This window comes from Amblyomma mixtum, chromosome 4, assembly GCF_055824585.1.
Source record: "Amblyomma mixtum isolate Tamu chromosome 4, ASM5582458v1, whole genome shotgun sequence".
Lineage (NCBI taxonomy): Eukaryota > Metazoa > Arthropoda > Arachnida > Ixodida > Ixodidae > Amblyomma > Amblyomma mixtum.
Window position 1 is genome coordinate 114,793,756 of NC_143015.1, and position 27,602 is coordinate 114,821,357.

Below are 27,602 nucleotides of genomic sequence, written 5' to 3' on the forward strand. Positions count from 1 at the left end.
AACGCCTTTGGCAGCGAAGCACGCAAGTAATGGTGGTAATGATCGTAATGGTGGTAGTAATATTTAGCGCAAGTCTTATAAAAATATTTGCTCTCGCGCTACAATCGCTGATGCAAAGGCAAATGCTGTTTCAGCCAAGATGCTCAGCTATCACCTCCGAATTCGGAGCTCCAACCCATCCGTACAGGCTGATGCGGACACGTCCCAAGCAGCGGACCCTCCCAGTATCTCGGCTGAGGATCGGCCGAAGTGCGAGTGAGCGCCTGACCTGAACAAGGCACGGCTGGATCTGATCGAGGCACAGCCGGAGCACGACGGGCAGGAACTTGGTCAGGCTGGGCTCCCGCACCAGGGGCTGCAGCAGGGACATGAGCCACTCGATGCCGGCCACCTCGCTCTCCCCCCGCTCCTGGGACACCCGCTGCTCCACCATGGCGAGCAGGCGCTCCACCTTATCGGCCCCTAGCTGGGCGGCCAGTATGCGCACCGCGCACTCCAGCAAGGCAAGCACGGGGTCGTTGCTGCCACCTGCGCATGGAATACCCCCCCTCTTTGATGACGATCTCATTTAAACGGCGCAAATGCGTTGGAAACACACAAGAAATTTTTCTGCTGTCACAATAGAAAATCTTGAGTGGGAGTTTTTTACGATGCAAGGGCATCTGGGGCCAAAGAGCACCATTGCACAAGATGGTTTCAGTGTTCTCAAGGTGGGGTCAAAGACCCATTTGCCACGCATTTCACCCTAAAGAAGCCAAGCACCAGGCCAGGGGGAAGCTTGTACCCATTGTATCACCGGTGGGTACCCGGCGGCACTGGGGATCGATCCCCGCACCTCCCTCATGCGAGGCAGATGCTCACTACAGTCAAGCCCACTTATAACAATATTCAAGTGCCATGGAAATACCATTGTTATAACCAATAATTGTTATAACAGGGTTGTGCCGAAAAAAAAGAAAAGATGACAGACTTCATAGCATTTATTGACAGTAAATACACGGAGGGGTTTGATTGTTCTAATGCCTGTAAAAGCTCGTTAATTTGAATTTAAGGGGTCCGGAAAAATGTTCACCGTTCACTGATGACTAAAGCACCCCCGTCACTGCACCGGCGGGTGCTTCGCGCATCTCCACGTCACAGGAATCAAACCGGCTTTCCGGAAGTGATTCTTACGGGAAAGTCAAGAAGCGTGCAGAACCAAGGGTGCAGTGACAGCTGACAAGAGGAAAACAGTGCTGGCTGCACGCGCACTGCACCGACTGATTGGGAGTGAGCATGGCGCGTAGCCAATGCAGCAATGCAGCAGCTCGCCTGACGTGATGACTCCTGCCCCTGGGACGCGTGAAATATGTGAAGCTGGGAGTGTGGGGAAGTTAGCAAAGAACAGGGGAAGATGGGGCACCGTATGCGCTGCCGGTGTCAGCCGTAGCTCAGAGTGTAAAAAAAAAAAAAAAAAACGCGTCTGCGCATTTTTTTCTGTGAGCAGCGCACCCCTCAGAAACATTAATAATGGACTACTCCACCAAGGCTCCTTGCGATGCTCCCTACTTTCTTCTCTGCATGAGTCTTTCGCTCACGGGAATGCATCCGTCATTTCTCCTCCTGTGTATTTGCAACACGCAAGCATCCTCGGCACGCCCGGTGGCATCGTTTCTGAGTGCGTGGTCACGGGTTCTTTTGCGTTCATGGCGTCGCTGCGCTGGCTCAGTCCGTTGGTTGGCCCGACACGCGCACGCTTTTGTGTTGTAAGCGTGGTTTTCTGGTGTGGTTGTAGCATTTCCTTGTATTTTTTTTCTATAATGGTTGACACTCAATTACCAGATATAATTGTTATAACCAATAATGTGCCTTGACAGCATTGTTATAAGCAGTTTATTTTACCATAGAACACATGTTAAAGCTGATGGTGCCACGACTGACCATTGTTGTATCCAATATATTGTTATAAGTGGGCCCGACTGTACTGCCATCTATTGGTGGCTCAAAGAAGCTGGTTCCACCAGTGGCATGGCACGGTGGTGTGGCATACAAGAAAATTTCAAGGGTGACCCACTAGTGGGCTATGACGCACAGCGATTAGGACTCTCGATGCCACAGTGGGCATGTTAATCGAATGCGGGCTTTTTCTGAGAGTCTGTGCATCCGCATGCTCTATTTTTCCATGCAAATATGCTGGCCATGCTGGCAGCATTACTTTGCAGGCTGGGAGGCAGACGCTCGAGCAGCAAGGGCCACATTGGAGCCAGCCCCACAGCAGCAATCTGCTTGGCGTGGCTCCCCCCATTGTCGAGCACCTCCACCATGGCTCGCAGAAGGCTCAGGCTGCGTTCCACTGCTGGTCCTGCAGCAGGCAAGATGAAAGGAAACTTATGAGTACAGTCTGCTCTTCAGAGGGATACCGAAGTGGACAACTCCATCCCATTTTCATTCAGCAGCAAAAGGCACATTTGTGCCTTTAAAACTTAAAAATGCAAGTCTTTTTTTTTTTTTCCCCCAGTCACTCTGAAGTTTAAATTTGTGATGTCAGTGATGAAAGAGACTCCGTGATCACCGGCCCAAAGTGAATGGTATTGCGGCCTAGCCTCAGAAATCTGCACAGAAAGCTATGCACAATGATGGCACCCACCCTCTTGGTTTGGCTTGGTTTATGGAGGTTTAATGCCCCAAGGCGATTCAGGCTATGAGGGACGCCGTAGTGGAGGGCTCCAGAAATTTCGACCACCTGGGGTTCTTTAACGTGCACTGACATTGCACAGTGCATGGGAAAATGGTGTACGACGGCACCTGTACTAGGAGGACAGATTGAAGTTGGCCAGTATCGATAGATTACCATGTTCCAATGACAAACAGGCCACTCTCACTGAAAACGGAGCTTTCATAACTTACAAAACGTTAAAAAAGCTGTTTTTGGCAAGCAAACTGCGATGATGTCGAAACGTTTTGTATGAGGTTCTCTGAGTGACTACACCACCATTGACTTACAAATGGCAATCACGGAGTACTCTCCAACCTTGCTGGTCGACGGGAAGAAAAATAACTCCATTTATAAATACATTTTTTTCTATTTTTTCTCTACAGATGCTTCTATTGCTGTCAAACACGAGCAGAATAGACAGGAAGAGCAATGCAGTCAATTTTCACTAACAAAAATTAATTAAATCCAAGGCTCAAGTTTGACAATTAGCTCAGGAGCAAAACATGTACTATAAAAAAAAATACGAAACGGGAACGAGACAACTGAGCCATAAACAGCAAATAAGAAGCTCTTATCCAAGGGAAACTCAATACTAGCAGAGGGCAATTTCAGAGACTTCATAGTTCAAGAAAACTTCGTCCTGGTCCAGGGTTCGAACCTGGGACCACTGCTTCACCGGAGCTCGGGTGGATGTCAGTGAGTAATTACTCCCTTATTACAAATCTACTCCACCTTGAGGAATTCCTCCAAATATTTGACCAAGGCAATTTCACTTCAAAAGCGTGAGGACTCTCCTTCAGAAGTGTTAATCAACCTCACTCCTACTCGCTCTTCAGGAGCTAATATGTTGACGTTTTTGTGTTGCCACCTCAGTTTTCTTGTTCGCGTTTCATTCGTTCCTCACAGTACGTCGTATAGGCCCAACCCGAGAGAATTGAAGGAGCAATGTTATTCTACGCCACAATCAGAAATTCCCTTGAATAGACCCCCAAAACCCTTATTTCTAGCATTTTTCCCCAGCAATTCTAAAACATTGACCAGTAAGGCAAAAGAAAATGGAACTAGAAAAGTTTGGCTCCTAAAGTTCCCCTTTACTTGAATTTTAGTCGTAAAATTTTGGGGGAGAAAAGCTAAAATTCCCTAACCCCCCCCCCCCCCCCCCCCCCCCCCCCCCCCCCCCCAAAAAAATCCCCAAATTCCCCAAAAGGGGCGTGCAAGTGGTACATACCTGGTGGCTCACGCCGCACCAGGGGCTGAGTCAAGGCATTCACCAGGTTAGTCTCGGCAACTGCTCTCTGGTTCCAGCACTGGGCGGCATTAGGGGTGCCGGCCCATTGCAGACAGAGCGCCGCATGCACCGACTGCACCACCATCTGCTCACACTGCATGTTGAACATGCACCCTCTCAGAACAGGGGTCCGCATACACTCCACCAAAGCGTTATCGTGTGGCCTGCAGGCCATTAAAATTTCATGTCGAGCCATTCAGGCCATTACAGTGAGTACCGTTTTTTTTTTTCTCCCTTTTTTTCCCTACCGTACCTCTTTACCGGTGTTCGTGGTTTGACACTGGCCACTTATGCATTGTGCCTTGCTCTCAATCAGCAGCTGAACATTCTTTGGGTAGAATTCTCGAGGTAGTAATTCTGAGGTAGCACTCTTTTTCGAACACTGTGGCTTACTGGTTCACTCATATTGCCAACAACTTTCGTCAGCATCACTAATCACAATTGACAGATTTCATTTTCCACTACAATGATTGCAAAAGGTTCATTAAATTTGCTTCTCAAACCTGCGAAACAGCACATTAGAGAGCTTCATGCTCAAACAAAATACAGCTGGGCAAAGCTCAAAAGCACAAGCTTTCATCGAATGGAAAGAAACACAGTCGAATCTCAATCCTTTGCCCTTGATGGGGCCAAAAATGATCACAAAATACGTGGTAGTCGAACTAGAACAGTGGTAATCAGAGCAAGGGTCTGAAACGGTCTGCTGTATGGCCAAGTGAATTGGAGACATGTCGGTGCACGCCTGCCTTTTTCTTGCACATGAGGCTGCATAGCACTGGGGGACGGATATGCGGTTGCCTCCGACACAAGCTAGCATCACACCAGTACCACTAAGCACTGCTAAGAATAGTGGCAAAATTTCCCCACCTGAGGGCTGAGTGGTCGCATGGTCCCCTGGCACAAATGGTCGCAGAGCCGCTGCATGGACGGTAGTGAGAACACCTGGCGTGGACGAATGTCCTTGCACATCATCAGAAGCAGGCTGCACCCAGCTCTGCACACCTTCTCGGGGCACTGCATGGAAAAGCGGGGATTCTGACCGTTTGCATACAGAACTGCACCACCTAATCGCGGTCAAAGTCATCGTCAGCCAACTATATCCACAACAGGACAAAGGCCTTGTGCCAGTGATCTCCAATTAAGCCTGTCCTTTGCCAGCAGTAGCCACCCCCTCCCCATAAACTTTCTAATCCTACCTGCCCACCTGCCTCTAGGCTTACCTTTGTTCCGCGCCAGTCAATACTCTCGTATTTCAAGTGCACACAGCACGAAGACAATCTGAACACACTGTTCACACACTGGAATGCAATTTTATGTTACCAGAGATGATCTGTCCTAGGTCCGATTTCAAATTGCACAAATGCCTCGGCATCAACATGTTAGCATTACAAGAGTGTGCAAGCGGAAATGGCGACCGCTGTCACGCAAGGCACGTGGCATAATGAACCACAGTAAGCCACCTTGAATATAACGAACAGCGAACTTTAGTGTGTTGAGCTGAGATATGATGAAACTAAGTATGCCACCTCATATATAATGAAGTTTCCTGTGTTATCTCTGATATAACGAACCTTCATGCGTTACCTCTGGTATAAGGAACTTTCACGTGTTACCTCTGATATAAGGAACTTTCATGCATTGACCTCAGATGTAATGAACTTTGTGTGTTGACCTCGGATATAATGAGCATTGCTGTGTCAACCGCAGATATGCTAATGCACTCAAATGACCCACCAAGGATCGCCTAAGAGTTTTATTTGCAGTTATTCATACTGAAGTGGAAGCACAAGCTTGTTTGGTTTGGTTTGACGGCTACTTGACCATTTACTGTTGATCCCATGCTTGCACCGGCTGGCAAAAGAGCTGGAGTGAATTAGAGCAACAAAGCAGTGTTTACAGCACAGTTTTTGTATGCCTCATGTGACCTCATCTTTAATGTCATAAGAGCCACCGTTTAGCTGTTAGAACTCAAACCAAAACTACATGGGAGCAGAAATTGATTGACAGGTTATCTTCAGGGTGGAGGAGAATTTGATGTGGCAGTATACCTCGTCTCAAACACACTTCTAACCAATGATTAGCGAGGGAACAAGAGTGTGCCATCTCACGTACAACCACTGAAATCTACCAGGGCCATGAGACGCCAGCATTATGCGCAGTGCATGTCAGGCAGTGGATATGCACACTTACGGCAGTTGTTTACAGCTCCATTAGAAAGCACTAATCGTACACAAAGCCACAAGCTCCCATGTTCTCTCTAACCATTGATCAACACAGCAACACTAAAAAAAAACTACAGAGAATATTTACTACATTCTAATCGGAGCGAAAGCACGGATCTGTGCCATGCAGAAGACAACGGTGAGCAGGCAGTGCCGCGGGACGGAGCAGATGGAAGTTGATGAAGACGACGCTCTCCAATGCACAGCACGAGAGTGTGGTGCAGTTTAACACGAGGCGTGTTGGCTGCGGCGATAGCCTAGTGGTCTCGCTGAGCGTCCCTTAAAGAAAGTCTGTTTGTGCATCCGTGGGTTCGACTCCCAGTCGTGGATACTGATCCAATTTCTTTCGCTCTTTTTCATGGTTTGACCTCTAACTCAGCTGAAGGTCAAATTTGCTAGGTCCGCGATTGAAGCCTGACGTCCTGTAGTGAAGCTTTCACTTCGAAAATGGCTCTACCATTACGCTTTCGCATTAAATGCAACACAGCTGACCAACACAGCTGGTCGTGGTTTATGATTTGTGCAATGAAATCAAGAGGCTCCACCAACACCTGTGTCAAACGCACAAGAACGGTTGCTCACACCAGTGGCATCACCAGTTGCATGACTGCGATGCCATGGTCATGTGATACATTACACCAATGATCCCACTCACGCCAGAAGTGAGCCGGCGACACCTTCGCCGAAGAAAAACAACCCACAAATTCGAAATTCTGACGTCCTAGTTCTGTAGCTGGGCAGCATGTAGATTTACATTCAGACTCCCCCCCCCCCCCCCTCGAGAGATGACAGTACTAAACGGAGCACCTGAACCAACCTGCACACAAGTAACGCACTCACCGGTTCTAAAACTGGAACCAATGCGGTCTCGAGGAGAAGTTCCGAGGGTACTTGCGACGTGGGCATGAACAAAGTGAGGTGCCGCACGGAGGCCAGGAGCTCTGCCTGCCTGAAAGGCCACAAAGTTGGTTGTATCGGCCAGCTTGAACTGAAGCTTGCAGAATCGCGTTAGAGGCCACACAAGATGTTCAAAAGTGCATGCATAGACTGACAAAAAAAAAAAAAAAAAAATCTCCTGGCTTGGTAACCTTTCTGGTGCAAAAGCATGTTTTGTAGTGTACTAGTACTTGCTATTTAATCAGATCCGCACTGCACTTTCACTATTCAAACATCTTAAAAATTCAGAAATTGCGAATTTCTTGTTCATCTAAACTCGTGGAGAAACACTGCGACATTCCCAAACAGTAGTATTTTGCCCTTGGCACTCAAGTTTACTCACTCTTCATGAAATTCACTGTAAGCATCTGGCAAAAGAACACACACGGGTATGTTATAGACATTCCATAAAATCAACGATCATGTTATATCCATCACGTGATACATGTACATACATAATTACCAGTTTTACAGGCAAAGGTTCCGAAGTAAACGCTGTTCGGGGGACCTCATGATTTTTTATGGCCCAAGGGCAACTTTGTGGCCAAAGAACACCATGCCACAAAGTATATTTGCCTACACAAAGTGGAGTGAAAGACCCATTTCCCAACCATTTCACCCCAGGTAAACGGAGCACCAGGCCAGGGAAAAGCTTTAAAGCCGGTGACAGGGATTGTCCCACTCGCATTAGAGCTCGGACTGCAGCTCTTGTATCCATTTCACAAGCTGTTGTGTTGCATTTTGCCAGCAGTGCATTGCCTCGCCATTGATCGACCGCTAACATCCCTCCTCCAGTAAGGAGGTGTCAGGCCACCTTACAGTGCTTCATGACAGCATTCAGTAAACTCCTTTGTCATGTGAGTATTCAGCCAAACTGTGATACCAGGCATATAACGTGACAGTGTTAAAATCCACGGTCATCAGAAAATATGCCATCAGCGTCAGCGTTGTGAGTGAAAAATCATGAGCATGGCTCTAGCAGGGAGTGCCTAGAGAGCAACCCAAGAGGCAGACCTCCCCCTGTCCACATGTAAGCCAAACTTACACATTCACAATGTGCTCTGCCCAGGCCTTGTCTGCGCTCAGGACCAGTTGGTGACTGCGGGCAGCAGCCTGGCACAACCTGCACGCACACAAGAAAAAACAAATTTTTGCCTAAATTGTATAAAGGTGTGAAAGCAGAACTGCATGAACAGTAACAGAGAATTCTCTGTGTCTTCACACTGCAAATAGATGATGATCACGATGAAGATGTTCAAGGCACAGCGCGAGAGTGTTTTGCAGTTCAACATGAGGAGTACTCTGATGTGGCGGTAGCCTAATGCTCTCGAGCACCAGCCAGCGAAGGTGATCTGTTCACATCGCCGCAGATTCGACTCCCGTTGTGGCATTATTTGTTTGATTTATCTTTATTTGCTTATTTCTGTTGACACAAACCCAAAAACATCCCGAGATATTCACCACAAACTGACAAACATCGCGAGATCTTGCTTGGGGTTTACCCATCAGAATACTATATCAAGATCAACCGTTGCAACAGCTTCGTTACGTGGGGTTCACAAACACGCATGCTTCAATAAAGGCAGCATTGGGGATTCCAGAAGCTAAGGAATTCACTACAAGAAGATAAGTTACATTCAGGTTCAACTGTCTCTATGGCATCAGACGCTAATTAATTCGCAGGCTGCTGGTCTTTGTGGGGTTTAAAATTGGGGGAGATAAATACGTATTCCCGTTTAACCGCGGCTGACACAGTTCAAAACCGCGCTGACCCCACCCCGTGGTCGCGAGCGCTACCGAGCGCACGCCGACCACGGCGGGCCTTGCTCTGCGGGAACAAAGGAACGACACACTGGCTGACACAAACAGGGCATTTATTGCTGCAACAACAATAACGCCAGCTAGCAACAAAATACACTGAGGAATCGAGGATGTCCGACTCACCAGCACGGCTACGAGCGAACGTTCGCCCACGGTAGGGCAGAGGGAATAACTCCGAGGCCGGACGGGACGAGCTGAGGGGAACACGTTTCCACACGAGGTCGCCCGCCGGCGAAGAGCGGAGCTGCGAGCTAAACGTCTGCTCGCTTCCCGGTCCCAGGGAGAAGAGAGCCGGCTATCCCGCGCGCGCGCGCAGCACAACGCCATCCGTGGCGCTGGTGTCGCTGCGACGCGAGCGCCCTCCCCTGTTAGTTGAAAGTAACCGAACCGAGAGGAGTGCTTTGCGGGGGAGCTAACTACAGGGAACTAGTGCGTTGAGGGAAAGTGAACGCAAGGGACGAAGGCGTCCCCACATCTTGCAATGGCTATTTTGGACGGATTCCCGAAAGTCAGCCAGGTCTGTGGCCAGCTCGGCAAGTGGTCACACAAGTACCCCTGTCAGTGTGAATCACATGGCGCATTGTTTCTCATGCAACAGCAGGCATAGTGACAATCTTATGGCCCCTGTCAGCCGCACATCAACCAGTCAGCCAAGCGATCGCGCCCTTTGATGTTGACAGGCCTGCCCATCAGTTCGAATAAACTGAAAGTTTGAATGAAGCGAGTTCCAGTGACATTCAAATCTTAACATCAATAATGTTGCATTCAGAGACCTTTCACCCTGAAGTTTCCAGCACTGCCATACACTAATTGAGCTGTGAAGATGACGTGAGAGGATGAGTGGGCCCCGTCAAGCAGATACGCCAAAGGAACCGACAGTCTTTGAAACAAATGAAACTCAACGCCACAGTGCTATGCCAGTTTTTCTGCAGCGCTCACAAGTGAAGGAGCATACTATTTTAAATAGCACGGCCTCACCTCAAACCAACCTCCAGCGCTAGATCCGTGCTGAAGCAGGGAGCGACGTGACCGAGAGCCTGCAGCACGTTGTGAAAACGGCGCAGCCGCTCGACGGAAGTGGTGACCTGGGGAGACTGGAAGTGGTTGAGCTCGGTCTCCAGTATGCTCAGCTACAGGAGAAAAGAAGGCACGGCATGTCAGTGGGCCTCAGGTGCGGCGTGCAAAGTGCTGCATCATCATCATCATCAAAGGCCTCTCTCATGTCTCTCCAATCAACCCCGTCATTTGCCAGCTGCACCCACCATGTTCTCGCAGACTACTTGACCTCATCTGCCCACCTGACTTTCTGCCACCCCCTGCTATGCCTGCCTTCTCTTGGAATCCACTCCGATACCCTTAAGGACCAGCGGAAGAAAAGAGCCCAGTGATAGCTGCTGTGCTGTGCTATGCATGAGCAATGTTTCTTCCCTTTACTGACATCGTTTTCCAAAACTCCAAGCCAATGTCTTTGAGCTGGGGGTTCCACTTATTAAAAGCTGTTATAGTAAAAAAAAAGGGGGGGGGGGGGGGGGGAAGGGCCTGCTGGTGGGCCTTAGATACATAACCCTATAATCCTGGCTTAAAAATGCAAAAAAGAAAGAGATAAGCGCAAGAAAGAGACAAGTGCTGCGCAGGATATGTCCGTTTACCTTGACACAGAAAAAGAGGGTACTTGCACCAACAACAAATCCTTCCCCCTTGCAAGTTCTCACAGCGGGTTCTCACTGTGAGAACTCTCCCACAGGTTCTCACCATTTTCGCGCTGGCGTCCTTGGGGAAACACTGCCCTGCCTTGTGAAGCAGGTCCAGCTGAGTTTCCCGCATGGACTGCGCCATGGTGCCCCTCGCCAGGCAACAGCGCATCAGCATCTGGTCCATCAGCGCCCCCACCAGCTCCCGGTGCTCTCGGCCCTTGTCTTCGCTGGGCTCCCCCCCAAGAAGCCTGGCCAGCACGGTGCCCCACATCTCCAGGCACATGCCGTGCCGCTCTGGATTTGACTGCAAGTAAACAAGGCGGCAGTCCTGAATGCCATGTTTGCTCGCATAATGAACGCGCTTAATTCTTTTAAATTCAAGTTTCACATTTGGTCCTGATCCGAGAGACAAGTCTATTACTAGGGGCGACGAGTGATTGAATACTAATTGCTCAGGCAGTTTTCCTGACATCAGTGTATATAGCATTTCATGGTCCTTTTAAATGCCCTTTGACGCACGGTAGAGGCCTCGATGATATACGACCACGGCCAATACGAATTTCACTATGTTACCAGCTTGTAATATTCCCTGGCCAAAGTGCGCTGCATGCAATGTATAAGATTTTGGATGTGCCGAATGTTCTCCTTCGCCACTGTTGGATGATACAAATGCAGGAGCCACAATCACTACGCATTGCTCTCACATCGCTGGTTATGCAGTATGCCGTGCAAGGACTGAGCGGTGACACACGGCCCACGCGTCACCTTTTCTGTGATTGCCAGTTGCATGTGGCACACATTGCGAGCACACAGGTGTGCCGTGCAGCTGCAAAATATGACACACCAGCCATAAAAATATCTGCAATATGTGCATGAATGCATGTCACGTGCTTCGGTGTACGGATTTCATTTGCTTTTAGATGACACGAATTGTGGCTGATATTTTTCGCAACACAGTGAGCATCGTAACAACAAGATTCCACTGCACTTCTGACACTTCAACGTACAGTAGACTCCCTTTAAGACGAACTCCAAGGGACCATGAAGACTGTTCATCTTATCAGAAGTTCATCTAATTAGGAGTGCTTCTTAAAGTGATGTTCGAGCATGCAGTGTGTGTCCAAATACTTCGTATATGTGAGCAAAGCCATGAAATAGTCTTTTAGGAAAAAAATAATTGCAACATAAGCATTTATTGCACTACTAGTGCAGTGCATCAGGCACTGTTGAGTGTTGCCCAGTCTGTTATTTTTTTTTGTGTGTCTGTCGAGAAAATCGTCTGCTTGCTACAAGCGTAGGCATATCACTTAACCTTCCAAGATATCCTTCAGTGCCCTCACAGGGGAGGAGCAGCGACAGTTCTGCTTTCACAGAATCGCCCTTTCAACGGAGACGTGGTTAGGTCTCTGTGCCTCCCCGCATCGCATGGATCGTTGGCGGTGCCAAAAAGCTTTCAATTTTTTAGCCTTTTTTTCTTTCCTTCCACTGAAATACTGCTAGAATGGTCGAGTAAAGCTGCATGGCTTGGGCACGGCTGGTCGTGAAAGTTCATCTTAACCAATTAGCACGTGTGCAGTGTACATCTTAAGCAGATTTTTTTTGCATTGACTCTATGGGAAACCAAACAAATGACCACCACTGTTCATCTTAACCAAGGGTTCATCTTAAGCGAGTTCGTCTTAACGGGAGTCTACTGTATTCCCCTTGAGACACACAGCTGAAGACACCGCGCCAAGTGTGAAAATGTCAAAGCCAAACGAGCACGAACGCATCTGCAGGAAGAGGGGAAAACGAAAAGAAGAGAAAAATGAAGGTGGCTCACCTCCTGGAAGGTGTGCTGGAACAGCTGCGACAGCATCTTGGAAAGCACAGGCTCATTGCCCTTGTAAAAGCACGGCATAGGCTGCTTCACGACAAGACGCAGAAAATCGTTCAGCTTGTCAAGGTAGCTGCAGTCGGGAAACGAAAATCAAAAACAAGACAAGACACAGCTCAATGAGCTGAACTGCCAAGCAATGCAAACTTTCAGAAGCCCAATTCATGTTTTTAGACAAACACAAGTCAAGACAAATACAGTCGACTCTAGCTAACTAAATTCAGACTGGAAGGGGACTGAAAATTTTACGTATTAATATGCAGTTCGAATTAAGGGGAGTCTTTTTAAAACATTCGATGTTGATTGAAACAAAAGCACCAATTTGAAAAAAAAGTCTGAAAATGAAGCAAGCTCAAATTAATAAGATTCCACTGTGCAGAGTCAAATGATTAACTGACTAGTTTATCAGCAACCGACTGCTTAAACAGCTGACGGATTGATCAGCACCAACTGACTAAACGATCAGTGGATTAACTGGTAGGTGGATCAGCACCGACTGGTTAAATTGTCGGTGGATTAACTGACTGGTTGAGCAGCAACTAAACAGTCAGTGGAGATTAACTGACGGGTTGAGAAACGGTCAGTGGATTAATTGACTGGTTGATCAACAACGAACTGGTTAAACAGTTGGTCAGTTGGATGGATTGACTGATGGATGTACAGTCAAGCCCACTTATAACAATATTCAAGTGCCATGGAAATACCATTGTTATAACCAATAATTGTTATAACAGGGTTGTGCCGAAAAAAAAAATAAAAGATGACAAACTTTAGAGAATTTATTGACAGGAAGGACCTGGAGGGATTTGATTGTTCTAATGCCTGTAAAAGCTTGTTAATTCGAACTTCAGGAAACCGGAACAATGTTCACTGATGACCAAAGCACCGCCACCACTGCTCCACCAGGAGCTTCGCGCACCTCCACGTCACAGGAATCATTCTTATGGGAAATTCAAGAAGCATGCAGAACTAAGGCTGTGGTGACAGCTGACAAGAGAAAAAAACCGGCGCTGGCTGCATGCACGCGCACTGCTCAGACTGATTTGGGGTGTGCGTAGCCAATGCAGCAATGCAGCAGCTCTCCTGACGTGATGACGCCTGCCTCTTTTGCTATCGTGGCGTTGCTGCGCCAGCTTAGTCCATTGGTCGGCCCCACACATGCACGCTTTTGTGTTGTAAGCATGGTTTTGATGGTGTGATTGTAGCATTTCCTTGTTTTTTTTTCCATAATGGTTGACATGGTTGACGCTCAATTACCAGATTTAATTGTTATAACCAATAATGTGCCTTGACAGCATTGCTATAAGCAGTTTATTTTACCATAGAACACACGGCAAAGCTGATGGTGCCATGACTGACCATTGTTATATCCGATATATTGTTATAACCAGTATTGTTATAAGTGGACTTGACTGTATACCTCAAATACCCCATGCTAGAATACTACACAACAGACAAATCATCACAGCGCACGCATACACGATGTTGCACCTTACAGCGACATTTCTGGGGTGGATGAATGACCACAGTGCCAGCTTTCCCTCTCAGCCATTACATGAAACTTAATGACTCCGGCCGCCTTTTCATGGCTTCACAATGTCTTACTGACCTGCTGTAGGTGGAGTCAGCATCATCAGGCAGGATGGTTGCCGGCAGGACACCCATGGTGAACCTCTGGAGCAGCTCTTGGCAATCTTGACCCATCACGGGTGATACCTCACTTGCAATTGCCTCGCACAGGCAGCCGAGGGACAGGATGGCCAGCTCAACTGTCTCGGCCTGCTGCAGTGCAAGGACACCCCAGAGTTACTCCAAACGACAGTGTCCAGTTTTCAACTGAGGCGAAATCAATTGTCTATAGTTGGATACAATACAAGTCACCAGTGAAGGGACAATGACAGCCCATTTACCTATATACAGGATGTTTCACCTAAAACTTTCTGCAATTATTAAAAGTAAGCTATTTGAGTTAGATGCGCGCTTTTTCTGGCAATAACATTGTCAGTGGTGTAGTACATCATAATTCAACTAAGACGTGCTAACTAGCAGGCTTGTTAACCAATATTTAATAGTTAACTTTTAAACTATTACCGTTGGGCTCCTTAATTATTGAGAGGCATGCAGCCCACTCTAAGTAATGTCCATATCCATTTTTAGAATTTCGAGAACACGATTATCCTCGGCGCTGTGGCCCAACAAATTTTGGCTATTTCGACGAGTTAGGTTCACTGGAGAGGTTGCTTTGTCTGCAAGCTTCTCAAACTGCATGTATTTTGGCGCGATGTAGGCGAAATTTGTCGGGCCACAGCGCCGAGGATAATCGCGTTCTCGAAATTCTAAAAACGGATATGGACATTACTTAGAGTGGGCTGCATGCCTCTCAATAATTAAGGAGCCCGACGGTAATAGTTTAAAAGTTAACTATTAAATATTGGTTAACAAGCCTGCTAGTTAGCACGTCTTAGCTGCATTATGATGTACTACACCACTGACAATGCTATGCCAGAAAAAGCGCGCAACTAATTCAAAAAGCTTATTTTCAAAAATTGCAGAAAGTTTTAGGTGAAACACCCTGTATAATGTTTACTGCATTTAATTCCCAACACGTCAAATTACAATTCCTTAAAGTTTCAGTTCATTCAGTGCGGAAGATATATTTAAAAGAAACTTTTTTCATTTCTTTTGCGAAAACCTACCTGGTCTGACAACCTCTGACTGCTGACGTCACAGCAGCATGCCCTCCCCTTGTCATCTGCTGCAAGCAGGTCGCTGCATTGAGGTGCTTGCATGCATAGCATCTTTTTTTTTTGTCCTAGCGAAATAAAATGCATTTTCCATGTTCTTTTTTTTCCCCATAGTATGCGAGCTGAGTGATTCTTGGTTTCAAAAGTGTACTTGTTTGAGGCGCCCGTATTCCGACTGTTGAGAAAACAGAAACTGATGGGCCACTGCTGTATTATTTACACTAAGAAGCATGTTATGCGTGTGTTATGGGTGTGCTCTCTCTTTAGCAGCAAAGTGCTCCTGCATATGAAATGCAGCACATGCCGTGCCTGCCTTCACCAATGAGCGCGGTGAAGGGCGCGGCAGAGGTGCTCCGTCGCCGAGTGCCAAGTTCTTGCCCGCTATTTGTCGGCAATTTTTCACCACAATGGCTGCACCTCCATACAGCCTGCTCACCTGCTCTCGGTAACGGTGGAAAACAGTATATTTCTTAAGAAATTTCTTAAGAAAGTGTCAGCAGAGTATTACAGTACCTGGATATTCACTGTAGCGGTGATCCTAAATGACAGAGGCAATGTCTGCCACTTCTTGGAACAAGAGAATGCGCCCAATTCAAATCACGCCCAGTTGGACATAACGCTGTGCAGCAGCTCAGCAACTATGGCGTTCAACTGCCAAGTTCAAGGTCACGGGATCAAATCCTGGCTGTAGAGGCGACGTTTCTGTGGAGGCGAAATACAATAACGCTAGTGTGCCGTGTGATGTGAGGGCAAGTTAAAGAACCCCGGGTGGTTAAAATCATACTAAACACCTCCACTATGGTACCCTATTTCACCGTCCTTCACATCTCTTCCCTCATGGCGTGGTTGAGGTGTCCGCCAAGCAGTGGGACAGTTACTGTGCCATTTCCTTTCCTCGTGACCCAATTTTCATTTCATTTAGTGAATGCTTCGAGAAAAAGAGCCCTGGCCTCGGCAGCCAAAGTTTGATAAGCTGTTCTTATTGAAGGAAATAACAAAAATTAACATTTTAAAGCAATAAAAAATGTTGAGAACTGCTCACCAGAGGGTGATTGTTTCGTGGAATCACGGGAGCCGCAGCGCAGCGGCAGAGGGCATCCATGAGCTTCGGATTAACCTCCCTCTGGTGTGTCCAGCTCAGCGGTATCTCGATGCACCGAAATGCCTGGCGCACATTCTCGCCACCGCCAGGGCCTCTGTTTACCAGATCTGGGTTTATGGACACATGCAGAGCGATGCACAAGAAAATATATACATCAAGGGAGCAAAATTATCAAGACCAAGTAGACTGCAGATTCGCATCATGAGAAATTCGCTACGGTTGACGACGATAACGATGCAAAGGCAGTGTTATTAACATCATCAACCGTAGCAAGCAGTAGTAGTAGTAGTAGTAGTAGTAGTAGTAGTAGTAGTAGTAGTAGTAGTAGTAGTACTGCTACTACTGCTGCTGCTACTACTACTACTGCTACTACTGCTACTACTATACTACTACTACTGCTACTACTACTACTTGCTACGGTTGATGATAGTAGTAGTAGTAGTAGTAGTAGTAGTAGTACTGCTACTACTGCTGCTGCTACTACTACTACTACTACTACTGCTACTACTATACTACTACTACTGCTACTACTACTACTACTATACTACTACTGCTGCTCCTACTACTACTATACTACTACTACTACTACTATACTACTACTACTGCTACTACTACTACTACTACTACTATACTACTACTACTACTACTACTATACTACTACTACTGCTACTACTATACTACTACTACTATACTACTACTACTGCTACTACTACTACTACTACTACTACTGCAGTAAATTTCTCATGATGTGAATGATGATAACAGTGCAAAGGCAGCGTTCCGTTTCTGAGGTGACAGCTTCAAAACCCCACAATTCAAGTTCCATGATAGGCAGGATGATAATTGTACCCTTGTAGCATCCCTCGATGCTAAGATGAACCAACAGCATGCATTTCAACAATTTGCTGGCAGCAGTAAACAAAACTGCATGGTTACATTTCCCATGCTTCCGCATACAGATTTTGTTTGTTTTGGATGATAAGATGACAGGAATCTGGATCATAGGAATCTCATGATATTTGCGTCATCCAGATTCTACTGTACATCACCACAGGACAAAGGACACTCCCATATTCCTGCAATTAACCCTGTCCAGTGCCAAATAAACATACAATTCAAACATCTGTTTCAGCAATCATACTGCTACATAAGGAAGAAAAAAAAGTGTAAGTAAAAAGATCATATAAAACAAAACAGTCACCTGAAATCAGGCATTCTCACAAGATGCCAGATGCTTGCAAAAAATAAATCAAAAAGCAAATTCGCTCTCATCACCCTGCGCTAAAAAGGTTACTGCTTTGCTTTACTGCGATTGGAAGGCCATTCCACACCTTAGCAAAGTAACTACAGATCAACATCACGGAAAACCATTTTTTAAATTAATGCATCTGTGTACTGTTAGCAGACATATTCAAGAAAACTTTGCTCAGAATAACACAAGACAGAGGGAGAGACAGGCACACACACACGAGTGCTCGTGTGTGTGTGCGTGTCTCTCCCTCCGTCTTGTGTCATTCTGCGCAAAGTTTTCTTGAATATGTCGCCACACCAACTGGCCCAACGTTTTGCTCTACTGTTAGCAGAGTCCTGTGTGGAATTCTTTTCGGCTTAATTTATACTGCTTTACAAATTGGAAAAACAGCGCAACGGAAGACGACACAAGAGAAGGACAAAACACCAGAGCTGACTAACAACCAAATGGTTTATTGCTACAGGGCAGGCGGCATATAAATGAAATGGCACGAGTAAAAACACACATTAAGCATGAGAGAAAGATACCGCACAACCACACAACTTGACTGAAAAAAGGCCAGGATAAGACCAGGATGCTCATTTCGGAGGCTTGCCATATCAAAAAGCTAGGTAACACCTGTATCAGCAGCCCATCGATAAATCTACTACCTAAGGAACTTGCGTATCTTTATCAGTGACGTGCCTTTTTTCAGTCAAGTTGTGTGGTTGTGCGGTATCTTTCTCTCAGGCTTATTTTGTGTTTTTACTCGTGCCATTTCATTTATATGCTGCCTCACCTGTAGCAATAAACCATTTGGCTGGTAGTCAGCACTGGTGTTTTGTCCTTCTCTTGTGTCGTCTTCCCTTGCGCTGTTTTTCCAATTCGTAAAACATGTACCAACCAGCCCGTATTTGCCCTCTTCTGTAATTTATACTGTTTTGCGCACCAAACAACCCAAACATGAGCATGGCAATGAAACCGCAGATAAAACTGTACTTTCAACCAAATGCAAAATTCACAGTTCACGGCATTCGCGTAAGAGAAGCGCTCTTTCAGAAACTCGCAGAGACTGCTCAGAGCATGGCAGGAACTAAGCTGCCAGGGCACAACTAAGTGACCAGTGGCTAACAAACCTGTGCCCACCCTACCTGGGAGCCCCGACACAGGACGGTAGTCTTGCAGCTTTCCTCTGTGGCTGTATGGCTGCGCTTGGATAGATGGTACCAAATAATTACTCTTTTATTACAAACCTACTCCACCCTGGGAGGTTCTCCTAAACACTGGACCAACGCAGTTCCCCATTCGAGCTGTTGATCAATTTACTCTCGCCCCACCATAAGCTAGCTGTCCGTTACAGAGTTTCAGTGGAACCTTATAGCTTCGCTTAGGCGGATGCCAATGAGTAACCACTCCCTTATTAGCCTTTTTCATCTCCGTCAGGCAGATGACATACCTGTGAGCACGGGCCAGAACTTAGACATCTCGTTCACGACACCACAGCGGAGCTCTTCAACGCGGGCTCCAGGTCTGCATTCTGAGGCGCGAGACAATTCCTCCAAAGCCGTCTGTAGCATCAGGAGCCCCAGCGACTGCGTCTCAGCCACCTGGCACAGCTGCAAACACGTGGCCGCACATCCGCTCTTTCACTCGTGAAGCGGTACACCGAGAACAACTCCTCACGATCTTTGCTGTCAACAAAAATCAATTCAGTGACCCTTTGCAGCCACTCCCGACGTTTTTTCGGCGGCAAAAGGTGCACTTATTATTCAGGAAATGGAATTCAAAAACTGAATACAATTTTCCTTGCCACTCGATTCAAAATCATGACGTCAGGACCAAAAAGGACTTCGTGATCACCGTTTGGAAGTGAATGACCATGTAGCCTGGCCTCGGAGATCCAGGGTCCTAACTTGACATCACTGCACTCTGCTTGAGAAAACTGACTCGTGGTAGCAATACCTGCATTCCATATTATTTTGCCCTTTCCTAGCTTACAAACACTCTATTTACAGTGAAGGTATATTCTTTTGTCGCTGAAAAGCAGCACTACATCTATACGTGCCAACTTGAATTTGTCACCAGCGGCACTTTAAGGCCGTCCTCAAAGCTACAAAATGCTGCCACTGGGAACTTCACAGAAAAAGCGAAAGAATGCAGTCACCTGCAGGATGTGATTGAAGAAGTCAGGCTCATTGCCAGGCCAATCTATGAAGCCGAGGTCCACAAGAAGCTTGACAACCTTGTTGCGCACAAAGGCCGGTTGCTGCTGCCCGGACAGCTGTGCAGTCATCAGCATATACTGCAGGTCTCCACGCAGCACCGACCGAGCTGACCTGTCCAAGCGGTCCCCTGAAATGGCATCCTGCCAGCACATCGAAGGCGGCCCCTGTCAGAGGGCATTCACAACCCCCCCGAGCCCTGCAGATTCACTGTCGATGGAACCAACCACGACACGTCCACCGCAGAATGAGAACCTCCTCCACTATCTCTAATTTAGTAGCTATGCACTCCACCAGGTGTGGCCACCAACCAAATCTGCAACAATTACCCAGTCTGCTCTAATCCCACTCTCTACCACCCGTTCTACACACTCCTTCCCTTGGAATCCACTCTGCTTTCTTTATTGGCTCTATCCGTTCTCTACAGTACAAGTCCTGCCGAAGTTCATTACTCCCTGCACTTGACCTTTGGCAGCGGACGTGAGCTGGCAACAAGACTGAGTGCTGCCTTTTCAACTGCTTGGGTGTCCAGTTCAAACTCTTATTTATAGTACTCAGAAAATGAATCCAAAATACAACATCTCAGAAGTTTTCTAAGCTTTTCACATGGAAAAAAAAAACTGAAGAGAAGCAGAAAACAGTGAAACCTAGCAAGGATAACACTAGGGTGGACATTTTCTGTTTCACTCCAAACATTTACTGAGCTGAGTGTCCCAGTACAAACTTCCAATACCAAGAAACCAGCAAAAAAAAAAAAAAAAGAAACTCAACAGAGGGTGGGACAGGATGTAGCTTTCCAACTCTATCAACACCACAAAGATTACAAGCATGTAAGCTTGCAGAAGCATGCAAGCTTCTGACTGATGGCTTGACTGATGGCTTGGTCGCAAGCTTCTGATTGATCTTGGCACTGGGTCCAACAAGGGGAAGCTTTGGGCCAGTTGGTCAGACATGTTGGGGAGGAGGGATAACCACTGGCACTGGGTGAGTGAAATTGGCAAGTGAAACGCCAATTCACCCAACCTTTTTATTTTTAATTTTGTAGGTGCAATAACTCTCGCTTGCATGCACCTATTTCAATAATTATTTTTCTAATAGTGTGTGGAATACATCAGGAATTTCTCAAAAGAGATAAATCGGCATGGGAAAAAAATTACCTGTGGTTCAACCCGGTTGAACCTAGTAAGACGAGCGAAAGCTCTGTTAAGGTCAGCACACGAAGGTAAGCACACGCCACATGCTTTTATATGGCGAATGGCGCGTCACCCGATTTCCGGCAGTTATGAGAGTGCTGTCGGCTCCACATACGCAGCTGTGGCGAGCCGCAGTGAGTCACGTGATTCGACAGTTGCGAGGAAAGCGAGCGCCGTCAGCTCAACGCGTGCAGCTGTGACGAGGCGTGGCGAGTCACGTTGAACGACTTCAGAGGCCTCCGCTCCTCGTGGTTTGAAGGTCAAATTTCATAGCCACATGACCTTCACCTTTGTATGGGAGAAGCAGGGTTTCGCTCTAAAAAAAAATATCGCAATGCCCTTTCAATGTCACAGTGATGTCTTGTTGACATAGAAGGGGCTCACATAACCTTACTGTTACCTGAGTGCCGTCAGAGTTGGAGAGCTACCCCCAGAGCAAGAAAATAATGCCCAAGAGAATAATTACCCTGCAATCAGTACTAAACAATAAAACAGTAATGTGTGCTAGAAAACTCGATCACTCAATCATAAGCACTCATCTGGGCACTGAAAAGCAGAACATATTGTTTTAGACGTACTATTACTCACCTGTAAGGCTGAAAATGCAAAAGCCAGCAGTTCTGGCTGTGTTTGGCTTTTAATGATTCGTAGCCACTGCAGCCAAATTCCCTCCTGCCGGTTCAGCTCCGACAGCTGGCACTCTGCCAAAAAACCCAAACAGAGACGGCAACAAATGTCCGCATGAGAAGGAGGTACCCAAAGAGATTCTAAAGGGCGCACGCCTCTAATTGCCATTAAGACATTGAGAGACATTGAGAACAAATTGGAGCTGACCTGCACCTACCAATTCATCAGCATCAGCAGTAACCTGACTACGCCCACTGCAAGACAAAGGCCTCTCCCGCATCTCTCCTATTAACTCTGTCCTGTACCAGCTGCGGCCACTTATCCCCGAAGACTTCTTAATCTCATCCGCCCACCTAACTTTCTGCCACCCCTGCTACGCTCTCCTTCCCTTCGTATCCAGCTCGTTACCCTTAACAACCATCGGTTATCTTGCCTTCGCATTACATGTTGTGCCCAAGCCCATTTCTTCCTCTTGATTACTGCATTCAAATGACAGAGGGGCTACTTTTGCTATTATGAAGGTTGTAAAGGCCTAAATGTAAAGCAAAGGATCAAACACATATCGCCGCTAGAGGCTGTTTTCACAAGCAAATTGCAATTTTGTGTATGCGATGAAGTCAACATATGCATAACTATAGTCCACTTCACACATAGCAAGCAATGCTGACAAACCTAACGCCCCTGTTTGCGCAGGCCAAGACCACATCTGAAAAGTAGTTTGCCACGCAACCAAAGTGAACACAGGCACATTTCGTTTCTACAAATCTCAAATACCATGACTGGGAACCTCCCTCCACTTCATTTCACCTTGTACCACATGTACAGGGTCGTCCAAAAGTTCCCAGGCCACAGGGCCTGCTTTAGAGCGCTATAGTTGGGCAGCTACGACACCCCTGGAGCCAAAAATCTCTGTAGAGGATAGTAGAGGTACTATTCTCACCTCTGAGAACCTTGATGCCTTTGATGCTATCGTAAGTGGCAGTATACGCCGCGCGAAAGCAGACCCTGTGGCCTTGGAACTTTTGACGGACCCTGTACCTTGTACCTTGTACCACTTCGAGAAGCGAGAATGACATGTGGAGGTATCATGCAAAGCTGGTATGGCGAATCGCTCCGACTCCATCAGCACCAAAAAGCCCAAACACTGAGCGCCTCACAGCTTCAACTGTGAATCTCAATGCTACCTCTTTGTTTTATACCACTCTTTGTTTTTGTCCAAACACTCAAATACTCACCGAGGTTTCGAAAGGAACGAATGATAAGTGGCGGAGTAATGTATTTTTGCGGGTGTGCTACTTCCGGAGCCTCCACTGCGTTGCCTACTATGTAAGAAATGTAGTATAGAAGGTTTTTGGTTTATGGGGGTTTAACGTCCCAAAACGACTCAAGCTATGACGGACGCCGTAGTGAAGGGCTCCGGAAATTTCCACCACCTGGGGTTCCTTAACATACGACATCGTACAATAAACGGGCCTCTAGAATTTCGTCTCCATTGAAATTCAACCGTCGCGGCTGGGATTGAACCCGCGTCTTTCGGGTCAGCAGCCGAGCACCATACCCACTGAGCCACCGCAGCGGCCCATTATAGGAGGAGCCAGCCAATCGATTCTCACTAAGAAAAAAAACTTTTTGAAAGTTTCCTCGGGGTGCCTTTGAAATGAGTCTTCAAGAAATGCATAACAGAAAAAAAATCACGAAGGGCATATGAGCAGACACGGGGTAAATATAACAAGGTTAGCCCAGACAACGGCCAAGGATTAAGGATCAAGATTTTGTGGGGTCTAAATAGTGTGGGGATGTACAGGCTGCCCTCACTATGCACACGTCCACACATGCGTACACACATGCACTTAGGGGCAAATTAAGAAACAAGTACACGGGGACGATAGCAGCACTTCTATTAAGGCCATATTTTGACGCCAGAGCGGATCACCTCTGTTTTGTGATCGTTTCACAAAGAAGACAAAAGAGGGGCACCTATTTCACGCTTCCGCTGGTTGCTGGTGCGGTCGCTGAAGAACTCGTTCACCAGCGCTCCCACAGTGCCCTCGAGGGTGTCAACAGCCATGGTGTTCTGCACTGCACATAACAAGAGCACCGTGCAGACTGAATCAAGATTCTACAGTAGCCCACGGATGGTGCTTGACATTTAGTGATCACTGCACGCTATCCAAGGAGCATCGAGTTACCTGCAACAACAACACTCCGTAAATAAAGGAAGTGTAATTCAAACCGACTTTTCAGGGCAGCACTCCTGGACTCCTGAATGGTGGACACTATACTACAGAAATGTTTGCAACATTCCTATAACAGTTCCGATTCCATTTTTCTATTCATCAGTTTCACAATTTTTAGAACGAAAGCTTTACTCCTCCTGAACAAAGCCGAGGGTCATGTGGCTGCGAAATTTGACCTTCAAACCAGGAGGAGCGGAGGCTTGGCTATAAAGTCATGCCACGTGACTTGCCACACCTCGCCACAGCTACGCGTGTTGAGTTGACGCACTCGCTCGCCTTGCAAGTATCGAATCACATGACTCGCTATGCCTCGCCACAGCTGCATATGCGGTGCCGACAGCACTCTTGCAACTGCCAGAAATCGCGTGACGTGCCGCTCGTTTAATAAAAGCCTGTGGCATGTGCTTACCTTCACACAAAGCCATGGACGAGTAACGTGCCGGAACTAGTGCTTCGACGATATATTGTCGCCGTCAAGCGGAATCTGAAGGTTTTACAATATGGAAAGGCATGAGATTGGATAACCATGCTCAACGGAGCTTTCGCTCGTCTTTCTACGTTCAACCAGGTTGAACCACAGCTAAATTTTTTTCGCTATTTCTACTGCTCCACCCGGCTGTCACATAATTTTTGACCACCAGCATGTAGCTTGCATCCCACTGAAGAAACTAATGCAAAAAGAACACGGTCACTGACCAAGTCAAGAAATTCAAGCCGTTTTGGAACCTCGTATGGGTTCCTTGATCACCGAGTGGAACAAGGAATCGTCGCAACTTATGTACACAACACATGGCGTAACGAGCGTGCGTAGATGGGTGGCATATTTCCTTGCATCCGGTTCATGGTAGCTGGTGTCGATTGGATGATTAGAGACTCTAGCAGCCACCGAGATGACACGTTCCTTTCCTTCGTGACGTGGTCCCAGTCAATCATGTGAGCATGTTCTTACACATGCTCGGCAATGGTGTTCGTCGTGTGATTATTATTTCTTGCATCACGTTTGTGGTCAAGCTGTCTTGAGAACTTTTCTGTTTCGCCAATGTAAGATAGAAATATTGAGGTCAGTTCAAAAGGAGAAGTGTCTATTACATACTTGCACCAAAAGAACCAAAATACTAACACCACTAGAACACCACCACCACCAACCAATCAGCCCGCATGCACATTCTACTGATAGTATTTCTTATGGTCACTTTAAACATGGCGACGTGCCGTCAGAGGACCTTAAAAAGAAACAATGAATATCACTTTCACTGCCTAATGATCCACTGCTAGGAGAATTGAGACCTGCAGAAAAGGTGCGGTTATTTATGCCAAGCAACTATCTGGCAGAGAAGTCCAACAGTCAAAAATCTGTTGTATTTATTTTGTTGCTGTGTGCTTTCTACATCAGTGCCAAATACATGCATGAGGCAAAACCATCAACGCAAAAACATAAGGCACTCATTTTTGCCATCGCCTCATGCGGCATTGGCTGCTGCTTGTGAAATTTGACTGTACTCCCAAGACCAACCACTGACCTTTCATTCATTAGCCAAGTTCAGCAGATCTTGCTCCTTAAAGACAGCTATGAAACCTGAAGCTTGGTTATTAATACCCATAAATTGGAAAATCAGCAGTATACGGCTAAATTTCATCCATACTTTTTGTTGTCTTGTTGCCACACATTAGTAACAAAATTTGGCAGTTTATGCTAACCACCATTATGATTAAAGCACAGATAAGCAGAACTGTTCAGTACACTAAACTGAGCATGTGCGCTGTTTCTCTGCTAGTTTCTAATACTGAAGCAGCAATACATATGAAAGCAGCAGCATTGGCACATGTTTATGTAGTACGTTTCTTGAGAAAGAATCAATGACCCTTAACATTTTAACCGCAAAGCCAAGGGCGTGTCAACACCCCTTCTCCCCCTAAACAACGCTTCAGAAATTTGTTGACTCCATGCGTCACTTTCTTCGTGCGCCGGTCGATTCATGGTTAGGGTGCGGAGCTGCTGTGATCACACTATAATTAAGCAGGCCACACCAAACTGACTTGTCAGCGTCTGAAGTGGCGTTACCTAGTTATACGTCCGGTCCAAACATGACAGCTGGCGAAGCTTTCGGGTTCATTAATGTAGAAACCGGTGGATCGCAGAACTGCAACTGTCCAAATAAGCCGCCACGCCGCCTCTCTCCGGGACAAGTTTCGAGCATAGCACGGGCCACGATGATTTAACGCGCACTGTCAACGTCGTTAACGTCCTTCGCCGACAAACTTGCTAGAACGTCACACCGGCAGGCCGCCCCGAGCACACAAACACAAAGTACACACACCGAGATTACCGAGGCCGGCTCCACTGAAGCGTACACAATCAGATACTGGCGAATGCACCAAGCACAGCAATTATAAGTAACGGATGACGACGATCCAGCACAGTCTACATGGCACCAGCATCACATCCGACGAACCGTCAAAACTCAAGGTGCCCAAAGGCAACCCAACGTGTGTATCAAAGCTGTTGATCAAATCGATAAAAAACCGTCAACTCCGCTCACAGCAAGACGGGCACGTCTAGTGGGCGACGTCGCCGCGACGCTGCGCCGAATCGAGCCCAACTAATGAAGGCGTTCCGCATCGCTGCCACTACACGGCAGCACATTTTCTAAGAACTAAACAGCGGGAAATTTAAACACGCTATACAAGTAGTGACAACAGCAGCAGGCCTTTGCGCTAAGCAGAATACTCTATGCCACCCCTTATCTCAAATTAGCGAAAGCAGAAAAGGACAAATTGGATAGCATAATACGGCAGGCCTATAGAGCTGCGTTAGGACTCCCACTAAATGCCTGAGCCAAAAGGCTTATGAGGTTAGGAATACACAACACCTACAATGAACTGAAATAAGCCAATTTAATGGCTAAAACGATGAGATTGGCCAATTCCAGAACTGGCAGGAGTATTCTAACCAGGCTTGGAATTGACTTTCAACTAACGAATCAAAATGCTAAAGTAGACTTGCCCCGCGACTATAGGGCAGCCCTACTAATCAAACCACTTCTCAAAAACATGCACCCCATGCACCATGAGGGTAGAAGACAAGCACGAGCCAAAGCCTTACATAATAAATAGAGACAGTGCACTGGAACACTTTATGTAGATGCGGCAGAATACAAACATACGAATGCCTTTGCAATTGTGGCTGTGAACGAGGATCGTCTCTGCAACAATCGGAACGAAATCCTCTGAAGCAGCAGAAGAGGAGGCGGCTGTGTATGAGTCTGGCTCCCCGATTTTGACGAAGGACTCCATGATCACATATCATGATCTTGCCAATCATTTTAAACTAGAGAGGAGAACAGAAAATTAAGCTTGACTAAAGAACAAGAGGTTATGTCGTCTACAGCCCCATCACTCCTCGTGCACATTTATCCTGATCTATACAACCCGAATTGTAAACACTGCAGCCGAGCCAACTGCAATCATATCCTATGGGATTGCACCACCTTCGGGTGACCTAGTTACTGCTTCTTCTCTCAAGCGGTGGACTGAGCTGGCTAGCTGGAGTGGACTGACAAAGTCGTCGAAGGCCATGTACTCTCGACCACTTAACGCGACCTCTTAGCACCAAGCTCTTTCCGACAAATAAAATGTTTTACAATCAACCACTTCTGACGAAATGTTTTTCAAAATGTTTTGCTATCTAACAGCAGCAGTTAATGGAGACAACAG

General features: G+C 46.8%; 1 protein-coding gene across 5 annotated transcripts in view; it reads right to left on the reverse strand.

Moving 5' to 3' along the window:
* ebo (exportin ellipsoid body open) overlaps positions 1 to 26,576 on the reverse strand; it is a 32,499-nt gene extending 5,923 nt beyond the window's left edge. The window contains exons 1-16 of one of the 5 annotated variants that reach the window (XM_089587822.1): positions 25,951 to 26,576; positions 23,629 to 23,730; positions 21,613 to 21,725; positions 19,774 to 19,974; positions 19,066 to 19,225; positions 16,319 to 16,485; positions 14,142 to 14,311; positions 12,479 to 12,605; positions 10,715 to 10,960; positions 9,941 to 10,092; positions 8,187 to 8,264; positions 7,046 to 7,154; positions 4,851 to 4,997; positions 3,924 to 4,077; positions 2,195 to 2,341; positions 269 to 528 (exon numbers count right to left, since the gene is read on the reverse strand). In XM_089587822.1, the coding sequence (XP_089443948.1) occupies positions 269 to 528; positions 2,195 to 2,341; positions 3,924 to 4,077; positions 4,851 to 4,997; positions 7,046 to 7,154; positions 8,187 to 8,264; positions 9,941 to 10,092; positions 10,715 to 10,960; positions 12,479 to 12,605; positions 14,142 to 14,311; positions 16,319 to 16,485; positions 19,066 to 19,225; positions 19,774 to 19,974; positions 21,613 to 21,725; positions 23,629 to 23,719 (2,322 nt within the window). In that variant the 5' untranslated portion in view covers positions 23,720 to 23,730; positions 25,951 to 26,576. Of the gene's footprint in view, positions 1 to 268; positions 529 to 2,194; positions 2,342 to 3,923; positions 4,078 to 4,850; positions 4,998 to 7,045; positions 7,155 to 8,186; positions 8,265 to 9,940; positions 10,093 to 10,714; positions 10,961 to 12,478; positions 12,606 to 14,141; positions 14,315 to 16,318; positions 16,486 to 19,065; positions 19,226 to 19,773; positions 19,975 to 21,612; positions 21,726 to 23,628; positions 23,731 to 25,950 lie in introns of all 5 variants that reach the window. The other 4 variants (XM_089587821.1, XM_089587820.1, XM_089587819.1 and 1 more) reach the window with 4 other exon arrangements.
* Positions 26,577 to 27,602: the final 1,026 nt, after the last annotated feature.